We start from the raw sequence: 18412 nt of genomic DNA, 5'->3' as shown, positions 1-18412 counted from the left end.
AAAAACTCAAGTTCCAATAATAAAGGTAGACATACAACACACAACGCTGTCATTTATTAAGTTACGCAAACACATTTCACATCACTGCACTTAAGTCAGAATGCAGTGCATTAAAAGTCATATTAATTATATGGGCGTGCGCGCACTGAACGACCAGGTCGCAACATAAATATCATTATAGCAAATGGTGGAACACGTACTACCGACTCCGTTGGTCGCAGTCGCTAATGCATGTTGCACCATTTGCTATAATGATATTTATGGTCGCAGCGACCTGGCCGTTGCGACCTGGTCGTTCAGTGCGCGCACGCCCTAAAGAAATAAATCAACAGATTTGAATTATCAATACATTTAAGACAAATATCTTTTATATCTTTATCATTTAGCCATTAAAGAGTTTCAAGGTAGGCCATTTCTAGTAGTAATATTAAAGATATTCAAATCTGTACCATTCACAGAATCATTCTGATATAGTTCGGTATTATTGAACTCTTTATTATTCCGATAATCCCAAAACTGTTCTGCTACAATGAAATACGTTGCTACGCTCCCAATAACTGAGAACATAATTGACCGGTCAATGTTGTAGAATCCACAAGCTGTGAAGCCGACCTTAAAATCTGGAATCTTGTTGGTGAACTCTTGTAGCTCTAGGTAGGGTTTGGAGTAGATGGAGATGCAATCCTGAAGATTGTAGCAGGTGGTCATTATCTTTTTGAACTCAGTTACGATCTGATCGCAGAGGATCAGGATCCTTGAAGTTGCTACCTGAAAAAATTTAGAATGATGGTTTTGGGTTAAATTTACAGAGACATTGATTTAAAGGCTAATAACGTTTAGTCTATATAAGTGAAGTGATTTTCAGAATTTTAATAAAAATTATACTACTAAATTACTTCAATCAAATAGGTATGTTTTTCAACATCAAAATCGGAACACACCATCAAAATTCAATTATCAGTGTTACGCGCCGTTATACGAGCTCAATCATAGGAATTTCAGTTATTTGAAGAGATACGAAGTCGGTTAAACTAGGGCAAAGTAGCGCATTGTCGGGTTCTATCTTGATTTTTTTCAGATAGACTATATCTTGGTAAATCAGCATTACAGAAATTCTATAAGATCAGTTAAGGCTTATCCGGGAGCAGAGGTTTTTTCAGATCATAACCCCCTGATAGCGCGTATACACATTAAACTCAAAAAACCCTCACAAAAAGTAAAAATAATACAGATAGATACCAGCCGCTTACAAAATCCAAAAATCAAAGAAAATCTAAAACGACATATCAATGATAACTTACGATTGCTTTCTACAAAAACACAGAACACGCATGTAGAAGACAAGTGACAATATTTAAAGGAGGCTATAATAAAGTCTGCCCAGAGTTTGCTTATCATAGAGAAACAAAGAAGGGGACAAGAGTGGATGACAGAAAGAATCTTGGGACTGATGGAAGAGCGAAGACATTGTAAGACAGAGTGTAGACAAAGGTATAAGGAAGTACATAAACAAAGCAGAAACGAAATAAGGACAGCTAAAGAATGTTTTTACGAAAGAAAGTGTGACGAAATTGAGGAACTGCAACTAAAACATGACATTTTTAACCTACATAAAAAGATAAAGGAGTTGGCAGGTATACAGAAACGGAAGGATCCCAACCTATTAAGCAACGCAAATGGAGAAATAAAAACTGACATACAACAAAAGCTTGTGACTTGGAAGAATTATGTAGAAGAACTGTTCGACGATGAAACCCATGAATATAATATAGATGGCATACAGAGCGACGAAGGACCAGAAATAACTAAGGAAGAAATACTATACGCTATAAAAACAATGAAGCTGCATCTACAAAACAGGAGAAATACCAAAGGAGTGGCTCCTGTCAACTTTTGTCACTATACCAAAAAAGGCAATCGCAAAACAGTGCACTGACCATCGGACAATAAGCCTAATGGGACTAAGAAGAAGGAATTCATGGCTGAAGAACTCCTGAGAATGGTATAATTGCAACAACTGCCAACTGTTCAGATCTGCAGTATCGAAAATACGTATTTATTAGCTTTGATGATAGCCAAACTTTGGAATGAAGACGACAGCTAAAGAAGAAGAAGAAAAAATATATGCTTTATTCCACAGGAACAACCAGTATTTTCGTGCCATTTTTTCGTTAAAAAACTGAAAAAATCGAATTTTTAAATTGCATAGTAAACAAAGTCGACGATTTAGTATTGGTTTAATGGGTACATTTTCTTGATTTTTTATTTTATATAGGAAAACGGAAAGGTGTGTAAATATTACTAGATAGCTTTTTTGTTCTAAATTGAATGAGGAAAGCAGAACTGATTTGCGTTTTATGGAAAAACAGTGGCGTACATTTTTTTTTTGCAAAAGTATTAAGTAACTTGTTCGATTGGAAGCCACTGGCAAAATTGAAAAATAACTGTTTTATTACACATTGTACTTTATCGTTAACAGTTGACGTCTACAAAGTTTTATAAAAATATCTGCAGCTGTTCTGAAGACATAAATATTTTTAATTTTTTTTTGTCCAAACTTTAACACCCTGTATCTTCATAACGAAACATCTTTGGACCAGGATTTGTATAGCAAACCATGGTTATTTTTTGACGCTTAACCGCACTCCTAAAATATGACGGATTTATCGTAAAACACCCTGTATAGTTATAATAATATTTTTTTCCACTACTAACATGACAAACATACCATTATTGACCGATTAGTAACTTGAGAAATTAGTTTTCTCTACTTTAACCATTGTTGACCTAGGTCAAAAATGAAGTCTAATCTCTAGTTCTAGTCTGACACAAACACAACAAAAAAGAAAATTTTATTGACCTAGGTAAATAATAATGTCAAGGTCTATTAAGGCATATGACATATAAAATGACTTGACAGAAACAGACAAATTAGGTTGTATCTCATTCAGAGGCCGGCAAAAGGTGCTGTACGCAGGTGTATTTACAACAAAGTACCTTTGAGGTTGAAGAAAACAAAACAAAACCGTGTAAATAAATCGTAATAAATAAATATAATAATAAATAAAATAATAATCGTATTTTTTAATAATAACAATAAATGGTAACTGATGTATTAAAATTTCGTGTATGTTCTTTGTAGTTTTCGTTTCGTTTTCGTCTTTCATAGTCGGAAAACTAAAGGAATTTGGGATAAAGAGGTCTCCTGTAGAGAAATAGTGCATTTTAATCTGATACTCCTAAGAACGACTAGGAAGTTTCAATACATGAGTTAAAATAGAATGTTTTTACCCACCGACCCATTTTTAGGTGTTTTTGTTGACCTGTCTCTGGAAGTAACCAATTAAGTGCCTCGGAGATTGTTAGAGAAATTTTAAAGATATGTGAAAGCAATTAAAACACTCGTAGTCCTCCACAAGATGGATTCCAATAAATTTCACCCAAAAACTAAGCTTTGAAACGTTTGAAAACTTTTAAAAGCTCAAGAAACTCCAAGGAAAGGGCTCAGAAAACGGCCACTGAGAACGTCGTGTTTATATGTGTGTTATTATTTATTATTGTAACCTTTTTTTTTCCAAATTACGGATCACCGCCGCCACCGTGCACCGTGTACCGTGGTAAAATCAAGTGCACAGCTCATGAGTATAGTAAATCTGATTGGCCGAACTTCCGCCGTCCGCCCCCTCTGTACCCCGCGACTGTCTAGAGTCAGTCGATGTTTTAAGCTTGCCCGTGTGCACAGTTAGATCGAGCACTCGGCGCTTTTTCTTATCAGTTCGCTTGTCGGTCGCGTGTTATTTTTCTTCGGGACTTTTTAAAATGCCTCCAGTATTTCCTACCCTTCTTAGTGTGCAATATTTAAAAACAATTAAATTTTCTTCTTTAACCTTAGGAGAAAAAATTAATATCAAATGTGTAGGTCGTAAAGCCTAATTTGGAATTAACGAGTATAACCAAAAGCAAAAATCGTGACTATAAACTAACCTTTAAACCAGAAACTTATGAAAAAACTGACTGGCTGTGCGGGTGTGATGTTACCAATAGTCTTTACTGTTTTCCTTGTTTATTATTTGAAAGTGACAAAGCATCAGAGTCGACAAAATCAGGTGTTAAAGCTTTAATACATTTATCTGAGAAAATTAAAAAACACCAACGATCAAAGGCCCATTTGACTGCTAAATTAGAATTTAATTTATTGGGCAAGCAAGATATTCGGCAACAATTAAATAGAGCATACCGATTAAGCATTGAAAAGCATAATGACCATGTAAAGAATAACAGATATGTATTATCTAAAATTATAAACTGTATAAAATTTTGTCGTGCTTTTGAACTTGCTCTCCGTGGACACGATGAACAACAAAATTCTTTAAATCCGGGTATATTTAAAGGCCTAGTCAATTTCTCTGCAGAATTGGATTTTGCACTGAGGGATCATTTGCAGCAAGCTACCGTATTTAAAGGCACGTCAAAAGAAATTTAAAATGATTTATTGGAATGCATGCTTTCTGTTTGTCAGGCACATATCAAAGAAGAAATTCCACGTCAAGTTTTGTGTCCATTATTAGTGATGAAACAACTTCGAATATTTTCCAAATGGTTATAGTTTACCGTTATACTTTGGCAAACGGCACCCCCGTTGAACGATTTTGGAGCTTTATCAAACCAAACGAACATCATGCCTTGGCCTTAGCTAGCTGCATAGAAAAATCTTTAAATTACTACCAGATGGAACTTTAGACAGTCTGACACCATCACCAAAGCAGGAGCACTTTTCAGGTTACTGCAGGACTCAAAATTTATTTTTTGGTTGGCAGTGTTTCATCGAATAATGCCGTTAGTATCTTATCATCATAGACCATCAAATATATTTTAAGTGCGTTGGAGCCCCATCTACGGCAAAATTGGAGTAATTTTAACAATCAACACGAGAAACGTTAAGTGGTAACATTGAGGTAAGTGAAAATAGATGGAATGTAATCAAATTAAATATTTATTCTACAGAAAGAAAGTACCATTCAACTGGACGTTATCATTTTTGTGGTAACTTAATACATGCCATCATTGTGTAAAATACATATTTCTGGTCTCACTACCACTTCCACGCCCGGTGTCGCTTTCGTAACTGAATGTGTTAAATGTGCGATGCTCATATGCATATCGCTGAACAAAATTCTGAACCTCCTTCCTGAATATCATAACTGACTCTTTCTGAATTTTCCTAAGATGCGGCAGGAAGCTGCTCATCAGCTGGTGGATCTGATTTTACACTGAGTTAAACTCTCTTTTCCTTCAGAAGCTGTATTCTGTATTTCGATATCCACAGGAGCATCTGCAGGAATTTTACGCTTTTGAAGCCGGTTATGCAGAACTGTTTGCGGTGCAACGTTGATGAAGATGATAGAGTTGGAACGAACATCAGTCACAGTTTTATTTGCTTGACTCGTTGATGTGTTTTCAACTCATTGTCAGAATATGCATCCGACTTCAATTGCAGTGCTGTTGCCTGGCTGTCTTCAGACTCAACTAAATTGATGGTAGAAGGTCTTGGCAAAAATTGGTCTTGAAAAAATAAAAGGCTTTTGAAGTACGGCATTATTCGCAAATTCGCAAAGTACGGCATTTATTCGCAATTTTGCCGGTATCCCCAGAACGTAGAAGTGGAATCTTCTTTAATTCTTTACAACAGTAGTTCTTTAAAATTTTCCACTTATTTTATTTAATTTTTTTTATTTTAAATTTATTTTGTTATGAAAAAAAATGTAGTGCAGATCTTATATGTAGATAGAAAAATAAGCTAAGTCTGTGAAACAAACTCGTTATTCAAACTTCAGATGTATACTAGGTATCCAAGAGCACCCTGGACATAGGAGATTAACATGGGAAAATGGTTTTAATTTTTTGGCGCTTGTATGGTTCATTTAATGAAAAAAACGCTTTAGATAAAAGTTGTAGAGCACATTTTCGGCTATCAACTCGTAATTTTTTAATACCGTAGATTTGACCATTAAGACGAAAAACGGATCTAAATTTCGGAAATTTTAAATCTCGCGCCAATCGGTCGTTAAGGAAAGTTTATAACCGGCCGTGCTACCAACCTTTCAAAATCATAACAAATGGCTGTCACTCATTCTGTAATCAAAACATTCAAAACAACTTTATTTAGTAATAATTTTCAGTTACTACCCACATGATGCAAAGAAAATAAAAATAAATCGTGATAAAAATACTTTATCAGTAGCCACAGCCCAAAAATCTGGTAAGTTGCGTTTATAACCTCATTCAATGTCTCTACTCAACTTATTTACTTTGTAGCAAAATTCTTTAAGAAAACACTGGTTTTGCTTGCAAATATTTTTTATCCGGACGACCGAATCACCTATCTCAAGCCTTTTCATAACACTACCAAACGATTTAAAGTGTTAAAAACAATGGACTAGGAAAGCCTGCAGATGTTTGAAGATAAGTTGCTTTTCTATACGGGGACCACAAAAGAGGACAAATACTTCCCTCAAAAGTGATGCAATTTAGTGACCTATGTGACTGCTAGTTTTATTGTATCCTTCTGTTTTGTAGTGTTATCAACACACCATAGTGTTTAAGTGGTTTTATGATGTTAATAAAAAGGCATTTTTTATACTTGATTATCAATGTTTTTTCCCTAGTTCTACAGGGTAAGGTAAGTACTGATATTTAATTATCTCTATTAGTTAACTTGAACATCATTCAACTACAAGGATACTTGTAAAATGTCTACTAACCAAAAATAGTTTATTTGCAAGTAATGTGTAACTCGAGTTCACATTTGATTAGTAAAAGTATGTCCTGTGAAATGGTGTATTGAATTAGAAGCAAGTTCTTTCTCTTTAGAGACTTTCAATCACTACATTTCACCTACTTTTGCTAATTTGGAACTCCACTATTATCCAAACAAACATTAGGTTAGTAAGACAAAGCTGTTTTTAGCATAGGTTGTATGGTGAAAGGTTCACCCACTCACACTCAATGTGTGGAACAATCACTGTTTATGTGGTAAAACCAGTTTTCTTTGCCACCTATTGTACCTAAGCTTTTCATTTGAAGAAAATTTATACTACCTTACCTACCGTACCTTGAACTGTAAATAAATAATTAATACAAACGTTCAGTGTACAAAGTTTTATTTGGAACAATTGAGTGTGTGGAAAAATAAACACAATTATAATGTTAATACCTAAACCTAGAATAGAACAGCTCATGTAGATAGCTCAATTGAAAAGTTGTTTTTTTGACAATACCTACCCATGTACAAAAAACTTGACTGTGTAAGTCCATATTCTGTTCCTCGAAGGGGTTTCTCAGAGGTTCTATAGCCAGTTTAAAATTCTTTACATTGAAGTCAGATCAATTTTTGAGATTTAAGTCAGATAACAACACTGAATCATTTTAAGTTTTAGTTGCAACACTGATGAAGACTCTCGCTGATGATAGTCCATGAAGTTAAGCACATTGAAGCTAAATCACACCACTTTTGAAGGAAGTATTTGGGCCCTTTGTTGTTGGCCCTGTACAGTAGAAAACTTATCGTGAAAGATCTGGCTTCATTGTCCACTGTTTTCATCACTTTAAATCGTTTGGTAGTGTTATGAAGAGGCTTGAGATAGGTGATTCGGTCATCTTCATTAAATATTTGCAAGCAAAACCAGTGTTTTCTTAAAGAATTTTGCTACAAAGTAAATAAGTTGAGTAGAGACATTGAATGAGGTTATAAACGCAACTTACCAGATTTTTGGGCTGTGGCTACTGATAAAGTATTTTTATCACGATTTATTTTTATTTTCTTTGCATTATGTGGGTAGTAACTCAAAATGATTACTAAATAAACTTGTTTTGAATGTTTTGATTACAGAATGACTGACAGCGATTTGTTATGATTTTGAAAGGTTGGTAGCACGGCCGGATATAAACTTTCCTTAACGACCGCTTGGCGCGAGATTTAAAATTTCCGAATTTTAGATGATTAGACGTTTTTCGTCTTAATGGTCAAATCTACGGTATTGAAAATTATAAGTTGATAGCCGAAAATGTGCTCTACAAGTTTTATCTAAAGCGTTTTTCCATTAAATGAACCGTACAGGCGCAAAAAATCAAAACCGTTTTCCCATGTTAATCTCCTATGTCCAGGGTGCTCTTGGACACCTGGTATATGGAGTTGCATGCCTGATAAAGCCAATAAGCAGAAACACGTGTCGCCGGGTTACCTTTTTTATCTTTTCGCTTTATATTCTTAAGGAATAACCAATTAACCAATTTTTTCACTTTTCACTTCACTGCTGCAGTTCATATTAAACTGAAGAACACGCAAATTTGCATTTTGCCTGTTCAAACTCGCAGGGACACGAGCGGCAAGAAATAATAGCTATTTATGTACTGAGGGCGTTAGAGAGAACATGTCCTGTCCCTCGGGCCGTTTCGGCCTGATGGACATTATACTCTCCCTAATGCCTGCGGTACAAACAATATTTTAAGTTTCACATAATTCAGCAATTATTTACTGTTTTTGGCATTGAAAATTAAGTAAGTAGTAAGTTTACCGGTATGTTGTTTACTGTTTATTATACCTGAATGTTGTGACTTGGATAGTCCTGTCAGTCACTGAAAATGGCAAAAGCTGAATGAAATTTTAGAAAATACAAAAAAAAAAACAGATTGTTCTAAGACTAATAACCAAATACGACATTCTGCAAACCCACTACACAACCCATCCAACCAACTTCTCTACGAACGTACAAACATGACCAAAAGAACTGACAGACTCCTACAACTCCATAACAAATTTAAAAACAATCCATATAACTGGACTATAATTACTCCACTCTGCCTAACAAGACCAACTAGACAATCATGATACCTCGTTCCCGCATCCACCCTGTTGGAGCCCTTCAAATAGAATTAAGTTTTTTTTTCTCTATAATTTGTACATATACAGGGTGTCCCACGACGAAAGACATCGATTGATATTGGAAAAAGTATAAATAGGAGAGTTTTGAAAATTTGGCAGGATACTGATGTGGGCATGCCCAATCTAACTAAAATATTTTCAAGATGGTTGCACTTCCGTTTATACCGGAAGACTATCACAACTTTCTTATTTTAAATAGAATACCCTATATATTATTACATATTTGGATTCCTCACAAAATTCTGACCAACTTTTGTGTAGAATGCCGTATGCCTATCTCTAGCCGTTTTCGAAATATTTGATGTTTTTACAAAAAAGTGACAGTTGCAACGCTCAACATATTTTTGTACTTTGTCAAAACCGTGTTTCATTTTGCAATGAAACTTTGGGTTATTGTAAATAAAGGATCGTTTTATTAAACTGAGGGTGCGTAATGACTCATTTGTATACAGGGTCGTCAAAAAAAAATCATAAACTTGTCACTAAAAAAAATGAAAAATCTCAAGTTTTTTAAATAGAAACCTTAATTTTTTATGACGGAATCATTTTGAGCATTAAAAATTACTATACGTTTCAATTTACTTGCCTATACATAAATCCAACCCATTTCGTTTTATTTGAGAATAATTTTTTTTTTATTAGGCTGCATGGTTGGGATTATCTGGTGTTCTAGTTGGTCATGCTTTTGACACACGGTGATATTGGAGACTGCAGGGCATGTTAATAACACTAGTTTTGAGTGTTTTGACAACTGCAAATACGCCGTCGCGGTTACGTTATTCAAACCAAGATTACTTAAATCTGTTTATTATTTACGGAGAATGTGATAAAGTTGGGAGTAGAACATGTGAGTAGGTAGGTAGGTATTTGCCGCTCAACCTCATTTAAGTGTTGCACTAATTTAAATGAAAAATGGTGAAATTTATGTTTCTTCGGGATCCTCTGAATTGAACTTTTGGATATGCCTGATTCTACGGAAACTTGTCTTATTGACGAAGTTGGATTTGCAACAAAATAGCCCAAAATTGCAAATAATGTCAAATTGTATGTAATCAACATGATGTGTAATCCCGAGGGCCTATGGCCCGAGAGACAGGTTTCAGCCTGATGGACATTATACTCTCTCCCTAACACCTGTGGTTTACAATGTTTTATGTCTCACCTAATTCAACAATTATTTACTGTTTCTGGAAATGAAAAATAAGATATACCCTTACCGGTATGTTGTTTAGGCTGTTTATTTTACCTGAATGTTGTGACTTTGATAGTCCTGTCAGTGAAAATGGCAAAAGCTGGACTAAATTTTATAAAATATAAAAGAAAAAGCCGCAAAAGCTAACTAAAAAGTTTATTACCTAAAAAGTCAAGAGCATCCTAAGGTAGGGAATACATAGTTTGATGAATAAAAAAATTAAAATGCCATTGCTAATATTAAAAAAGTTTTCAGGGCGTTATAAGCGAGCGTCATGATAACTTTTAATATTAGGAATAACATTTTTATTCTTCCATGCCATAAAAACTACGTATTCCCTACCTTAGAATCAGGGATGGGCGGCGTCATTGAAATTATTTTTCGAAGCGTCGAAAAATTCGTCGATGTCACAGTTTTTTTCGACACTTGCCTGTCAAATAAGGTCAATTATTATTGTTATATAAAACTCAAACTATATCATTATTTTCTCTATTGATAATTAAGTTTATAAGACATTAAACATAATACGTAAAAGGCCAAATACATAACAAATAAAATAACTCGTGCAAGTATAAAACTCGTGTAAATAAGTACATACTTAAATATAGACACACAGGCGAAAAATCAGATAAAATCAGAATGAGGTTTGCTTCTTTATTTATCACGTTTGTCATATTTAAAACATTTACCTGTCTTTTACATTGTTTCGTCATCCTGTTTCTGTATAATTTATTAGAATCTTATTACACATTGGCATATTGCACCTGGTTTAAAATATACTGTTCTCGCCGTCCGTTACCAGACATTACTACTTAAGGTTTATGTAGTTACACACATAACCCCACAAACAAAACACTGACATCTTCTAAAATCAAATACGTCTGATTGGTAAAAATCACTAAATTATAACCTCACTTATGAATTCTCGACATGGCGTGCCTTTAATGACATTATGCCGCGATTTTATTTTTTGACGCAGTTTTTTCGACGCCTCAACGTCGAAAAGTATTTTCGACGCGTCGACGCCCATCCCTGCTTAAATTTGATGATTTAGTATTAAATTTTGCGAAAAATTTAGATCCCAAAGTTGTTACAGTGTTTCCACCAGAATCAATTGTTCCAATATATTCCAGGTTTGAATCATTATATCCAAATAATGATATTGAAAATATAAGTTCGGAATGGAGAAGTATTTCAACTCACGATTATCTACTAAAGCAAAAAGAGAAAACGGTAGAAGAATTTTGGAGTATCGTGTTTCAATTAAAAGATAGTTTAGGAAATTATTTGTTTCCAAATTTATCAACATTTATTCAAGGCTTTTTAGCATTTCCGCATTCGTCTGCCGCCGCAGACAATTCTCCAATCTTGACTTGATTAAAACAAAAAACCGAAATAAACTGGACACCTCCACATGTGATGCTTTGCTTCACCCAAAGTCCTTAGTGGGTAGTAGTGCTTGCTATAATTTTGAACCCTCTGAACATCTTCTAAGTTTAAATTTATGCACTGACGAGAAAGATGATGAACTTGACGACTTAACATTTTAGTTATTAATGTTTTAACTAACCAATTATTAAAATTATTTACTTTTTTGTAATGACAGTACTTGTTATTCATTTTGATTGATTAGGAGAACGAATTTGGTGTTGTGGCTTTATGGTATATAAATCCAGCTTTAAGATTTAAAAATATTTTATAAATAAGTTTTTGTTATATAATTTTAAGTTTTAATAATATTTTATTTATCTAAAAAACTGTTAATCAAAGAAAAACTTTTTTGTTATAGTCAATAAGACTTATATTTTATATTTTAATATTTTATGCCAAAAAAAAATAAGATCAAGTTGCGTACGTTTACGTTAATAAATATATTCTATTTTTTATATTTCTTATTAATGAACTACTGGCAGAACCATTAGTGAACATTCTCACCATCAATGCAATGGTGAGGTTAGAATTGACGTTTGCAAAGCAGTTACAAAATCTAGTACAATTTTTGTCAATCTATTACAATCCACAGCCATATTTAGTACCAGTGGTCAAACCAAAAACCCAAGGCTGCTAGACTCCCATCTTCACTGTAATTTTTCGTGCGCTCGGTGCTGGTTGTTATCGCGAGTGTTGTATCCTTCACGAATCAAAGATGCCGAAAGCGTCCAAAAGAGGTTCGCTTAAACGAAAGAAGCGGCTTCAGAAACTTCTAAGGTTATTAGATTCATCAAGTAAGTACCACCACCTTGTAATTTTTATCGTTTCATTTAGGTTTTGATGCTTACGCAGCGCCAAAATCAGACAGACATACCTAGTGGCGTGGAAAACACATGTTTTTTAAGGTGCGTACAGACTTAGCGAGACGCGCGCGAGACATGCCAATTCTCAATGTGTGGACGGGGCTCGCGAGAGGCTCGCGAGTGTCGCGTTGCAGGCGCGTTGCTATCCGTCTCGTGTCGGTTTTTCCGCGAGACATCAAAGGAAAGGAGGAGCTTAGTCTGGACGGAATCGGGAAGTTTGCATTTTTGGTTAGTTTTAACGGCGGTAGCGTTGTGTGAATTTGAAGTTGTGTTGTTGTTGTGTGAAAGTTAAGGATTTTATTAAAATATGGATGACTGGAATGATAAGTTACAGCTCCGTATGATTGAGCTGTATGAATCGAAACCAATTCTCTGGAACCCAACCGATCCGAACTATTTCAGAAAAAATAAAAAAATTGACGCTTGGGTTGAAATAACACAAGCTTTAAATTTAAATAAAACTTGGGAAGAAGTGAAAATATGTGGATAAATCAACTTCTAAATGGAAAATAAACTCTTTGTGTCGACGAAGTTTTGGAATTGTAAAAAGCGCGCGAGTCTCGCGAGGCGCTCTTTAGTCAAAAGTATCGTACGAAGCTCGTCACGAGCGCGTCTCGCTAAGTCTGTACGCACCTTTACACGCCACCATGGTTTTACATATGAAAGCCATCTCAAGTAGCTACAAAACACAGTATTCATATGAATTACTGGCATAGGTACAAATGTACCATTATTTTGGTTCAGTGGTTCAAATGAACCACATACCAATTATTGCCTTTAGTTTTGGAAGAAGAAATCTTGTGTACCAGCTACTAAAGGCGAAAATGGTGGAATGTATGTCTGTCTCTGTCCCACTCCTACTCGTCGGCATGTTGCGTCGTGGCCGCTTTTTTCGCTGCCTAATATTTCGATGCAGGTGGTCAAACGTTTGTTTACGTTTTCTAGGTGATTCGTCAGCGTCTTCCGAGGATAATACAGGACCGGAGTCGGATTCCGTCCTTCCTTTAATAAACTTAGTGGGCAGACAGTCAGTCCCTTCTAGTTCAGATAATCCAGAGGCAAATATTTTGTCGTTCTTAGGGAAAAAGAGTGGTGATGTGAAGGGTCCAGTGATCAATACTGAAGTCACTGCGCTTCTCTCGGGTTTTCTTCTTAAAGGAATAGAGAAAGAGGACCGTAATTCTACCATGGAAAAATTTCCTATTGTGGCGAACTGTGTGGCTTTGCAGCCACCGGTTATTAATGCCGAAATTAATCCTTGCTTGGATGCTAATGCTCAAAAGCAAGACAATTTTCTACTTAAACTTCAAACGCAATTGGCGGCTGGTATAAGCGCCTTGGCGGTACCATTTGCTAAAGAATATGATATAGCCAGAGAAGGTTCGACTGAAGAAATAAGTAGAGATTTAGAGAAGAAGTTGGACTCTCTTAAATTGTTTTCCGACGTATTTCACGCCATATCGTTACATCGCCGTCACTCCATTTTGCCTTTCCTTTGTAACGAAGTTACTAAGTTTATACCGTTTTCTTAATTGAATCGATCAACCGGAATCATCGATTTAATTATTAAAGTTTCCACAGTCGGATTTTCTCCGTTCTTGTCAGTTTAGGATCGGGACGTCGGTTACTTTTTGTTAGGGTCATAGCGATGTGTCGCGGGAAACCGCTAATTGATAAATACGTGGTTAATAAGTTTTACGCGGCCGAATGTTCAGCGGCTATAGTACCGCAGTTAACCTGCAACGGCGTCCTGCCGGCACCCAGTGTGTGGCAGTGCGTGCGCTTCCGGTCTCCCATACATGGTGCGTAGGTGAGTGGGGCATTGCAGGTAATAAAACTGGCCTGCACGTGGCAAACGGCCTCTTCCACCTGCGGTCAGCGTCCGAACCAGTCAACCTGATCCGACTAGCAGTAAGGACCCCCCAACCGCGTGTACCGGTACGGCATCTGTTCTGGGCCTATACCGCAATACCTTTCCGTTCCTTTGGATTTTTCCCCAGTAATTGGTAAACCGTAGTTAGCCGTCGTTGGACTCGTATTGACCCGACGGATTTTTCCCCAGTAATTAGTAAACCGTAGTTAGCCGTCGTTGGACTCGTATTGACCCGACGGATTTTTCCCAGTAATTAGTACACCGTAGTTAGCCGTCGTTGGACTCGTATTGACCCGACGGATTTTTCCCCAGTAATTAGTAAACCGTAGTTAGCCGTCGTTGGACTCGTATTGACCCGACGGATTTTCCCCAGTAATTAGTACACCGTAGTTAGCCGTCGTTGGACTCGTATTGACCCAACGGGTTTTCCCCAGTAATTAGTACACCGTAGTTAGCCGTCGTTGGACTCGTATTGACCCGACGGATTTTCCCCGGTAATTAGTAAACCGTAGTTAGCCGTCGTTGGACCCGTATTGACCCGACGGATTTTCCCCGTAATTAGTATACCGTAACTAGCACCCGAATTTCTCCTGTTCTTAACCGCCAGGACAGCTGTCGTAGGCACCGTTAACGCGTACATCTTTTATTTGACCGCTTTTATTGGTACGTTTAACTGCTTTGTCACCCGCGTCCCGACTTACACGCTTTAGGTTGAAATTGATCACTTAAAACAAAGTTACACGCTCTCTCTCATTTTTACACTTGCTGTTGTTTCTGTTTAAGACTTAAGATACCGTTAGGGTTCCGACTTTTGTTTTTCCGATTGGTTCTGTTCGTTAACCACCGTAGGTCCGTAGTCATAGTTTTGGTTAAGTGTTTCAGAGTGTTAATTTCTGTTTAGTTTATTTGGAAACACGACCCGGTGAGCTTGTAAATTAATTTTTGTCTTTCATTGGGCCTGTCAGCCTTGCAAAACCTTAGCGCCCGCTTTCCTTCTTCGACTGTCTTAAAAGTTACCCCGGTAGACGGAGCGTTTTTCTGGTTTACGCTCCGCGGTTATTTGAAACCAGGTGGCGCCCAAGGCAATTATAATCAGACTAGTGTCAAAAGGGGTATTTTATTTGCATCCCCAACAAAAGAGCGTCACAAATTTGGCGCCCGAGCAAGGACTACGTTTTGAGTTTTGAGCTGACAGTGTCTCAATTAACCGATTTTTTTTCTTTTTAATATAAACGTGTAACTTTGTTGTGGTTAATAGTTTAGGATAACTGTACTAACCGAGCTTGATCCCCGCTTTGCAATTTACCTAAAAAAAAAATTTTTTTTTGTCTTTAACCAATCCGGCTGTTGTTTTTTTACCCGAGTTTAAATATACCGTGTAGCCTGGGTTGTCATGGATACCGACCAAAAAGATAGTTTACCGTTAACCGTCACCGCCGCCACCAGTGCAGCCGCCTTCTCAGGCGGCACCGAACCGATGGACTCCAAAATTGCGTACGTTTGCCAGCTCAGGAAAGACGCGTTGATCGTTGAACTATCCAAGATTGGATTAGACACCAGTGGCACCACGGAGGTATTAAGGAAACGGTTAATTGCCTGCTTAATGGGTGGAGAATCAACACCGATAGTCAGGACTGCACCATTTACTTTTCCTGCAGTTTATACCGAACCGACCGCTACCACAGTAACTTTGCCCCCGACTACCGTAGTAGTTAAAGTTACCGAGTCTCTTACGACGACCGCCCCCATATTTACCACACCATCGACGTGGGGTGCTACACGCCCAATCCCCAGTTGCAATACCGCCGTAACGTTCACTTCGGCTCATACAACTCGACCGATTCACGGTTCCCGAGCTCCCCCTCTATCGTTGACTTTGCCGGTAACTTATCCCTGGGTACCGCCCATGACCACGGCCAATGAGGCGTTAACAAAGCCACTTCCTTGTCCGCTGGAACCCACGCCGACCCTGGACCGGCAAACATCCATGTATTTTCGCGCTCAAGACTGGAAAGTCTACTTTAATGAACAGGATGATCCTGATGCTTTCCTGGAGCAATTAATGGAGATTTGCGCCGCCAATCAAGTCCATCCAGACTTATTAGTGCCGCAATTACCTATGGTGTTGCGTGGTAATGCGCTATTGTGGTTCCGAAACAACCGGCACCGTTGGGCGACGTGGCAATTTGAGGCTGATTTCCGTACTTTTTATTACCCTCTGGATTACTATGATGATCTTGAGGCGCAGATAAGCCGCAGATTGCAAAAACAAGGGGAATCCGTTAGTCGGTACTTTACTGACTTACAAACTATGATCCGCCGACATGGGAGTATTACACCCGAACAGGAGTTACGTTGGTTGTACCGCAACATGACACCACAATTAAGACAGATGGTGCGGCCGACTGACTTCTACGATGTGTTAACTCTGTCACAGAAAGCCCGTGAGACCGAACGCCTCTTAGAGGAGGTAAAGCAGGCAGAGGCATGTAGTTACCGCCCTCAACCTGAGTTTACCAGAGGGAGTAGTAATCAGGAACCGACCATAAAGTCACGACAAGTACCCGAGACACGGGTTACCGTACCAGGCCGCCCACGGCCAATTGAGGGGAGTCGACAGGCTCGCAACAACCAGTTCCTCAATACAACGCACAACAGGTCACCTCAACACCCACCCCGTGCTGAAAACCGTCTAGGTGCTCCCGTGGGCAATCCTGGAGGAATGTGTTGGCGATGTGGAGAGACCGGGCATTTCCGTACAGAATGTATGCGTCCGTCCCGTCTGTTCTGCTCCAGATGTGGGAAACCGGGTGTACAGTCTCGGCATTGTGATTGTGCACGGCCGGAAAACTAAAAGGGCGTTGTGATATTGCGAGGAAAGCACAACCGCCCGACGTAACCGCCTCGACCCACCCTGTTTTGACCGTTACCGCCTGTCAGCCGTCCCTTGTAAATACCGTTCAGCCGTTAAACCCCGTACCGACCGTTACTCCAGTTAACTTTACCGTACCGCCTGTTCCTGTCACCTGTCATACCGTACCACCTATTCCTGTCACCTGTCATACCGTACCACCTGTTCCTGTCACCTGTCATACCGTACTGCCTGTTCCTGTCACCTGTCATACCGTACCACCTGTTCCTGTCATCTGTCATACCGTACTGCCTGTTCCTGGCACCTGTCATACCGTACCACCTGTTCCTGTCACCTGTCATACCGTACCACCTGTTCCTGTCACCTGTCATACCGTACCACCTGTTCCTGTCACCTGTCATACCGTACTGCCTGTTCCTGTCACCTGTCATACCGTACCACCTGTTCCTGTCACCTGTCATACCGTACCACCTGTTCCTGTCACCTGTCATACCGTACTGCCTGTTCCTGGCACCTGTCATACCGTACTGCCTGTTCCTGGCACCTGTCATACCGTACCACCTGTTCCTGTCACCTGTCATACCGTACCACCTGTTCCTGTCACCTGTCATACCGTACTGCCTGTTCCTGGCACCTGTCATACCGTACTGCCTGTTCCTGGCACCTGTCATACCGTACCACCTGTTCCTGGCACCTGTCATACCGTACCACCTGTTCCTGTCACCTGTCATACCGTACCACCTGTTCCTGTCACCTGTTATACCGTACCCAAGTATACCGCCGACAAAGTTAACTTTACCGTACCGACCGTTTCTGTGCCTAGTTGTACCGTACCGACCGTTAGTAGACATAAGCGTGATGTTACACCAGTTACTAAAGTACCTAACGTTATTACCAGTTACCCTGTACCGACCGAGACGTTGGTTAACGATTCTGGCACAAAAGACTACGTTCTTCCGACCGCAACACCAAACGTTACCGTACCGACCGTCCCAGTGCCATCTGTTGCTGATATACCAGCAGTCACCGCCCTGAATGCTTTCCTGACCACTGACAATCGACCCCACATTTCTGTCAAAATGTTTGACACTGAATTTATGGCATTAGTGGACACTGGTGCTGCCCGTTCATACGTAGGGGCCGTGGTACGACAGTTGTGTCTTAGGCACGATTGCACACCCCTCCGTCCAACTGTTGAGAACGCTAAAGTTGCAAACGGCAGTAAGGTGGATATTACCGA

General features: G+C 38.6%; 1 protein-coding gene across 1 annotated transcript; it reads left to right on the top strand.

Moving 5' to 3' along the window:
- Positions 1–12203: 12203 nt before the first annotated feature.
- On the top strand, positions 12204–13959 carry LOC145723977 (uncharacterized). Its single transcript, XM_081972021.1, has 2 exons — positions 12204–12358; positions 13373–13959. The coding sequence occupies exons 1-2, from the start codon at positions 12280–12282 to the stop codon at positions 13957–13959; spliced, it is 666 nt and encodes a 221-aa protein (XP_081828147.1). The 5' UTR covers positions 12204–12279.
- Positions 13960–18412: the final 4453 nt, after the last annotated feature.

This window comes from Ips typographus, linkage group LG2, assembly GCF_016097725.1.
Source record: "Ips typographus isolate SLU linkage group LG2, UJ_Ityp_2.0, whole genome shotgun sequence".
In the NCBI taxonomy this organism is placed as follows: Eukaryota; Metazoa; Arthropoda; class Insecta; order Coleoptera; family Curculionidae; genus Ips; species Ips typographus.
Note: the sequence above shows the minus strand (reverse complement) of the source record. Positions and strands in the feature narration are given on the sequence as shown.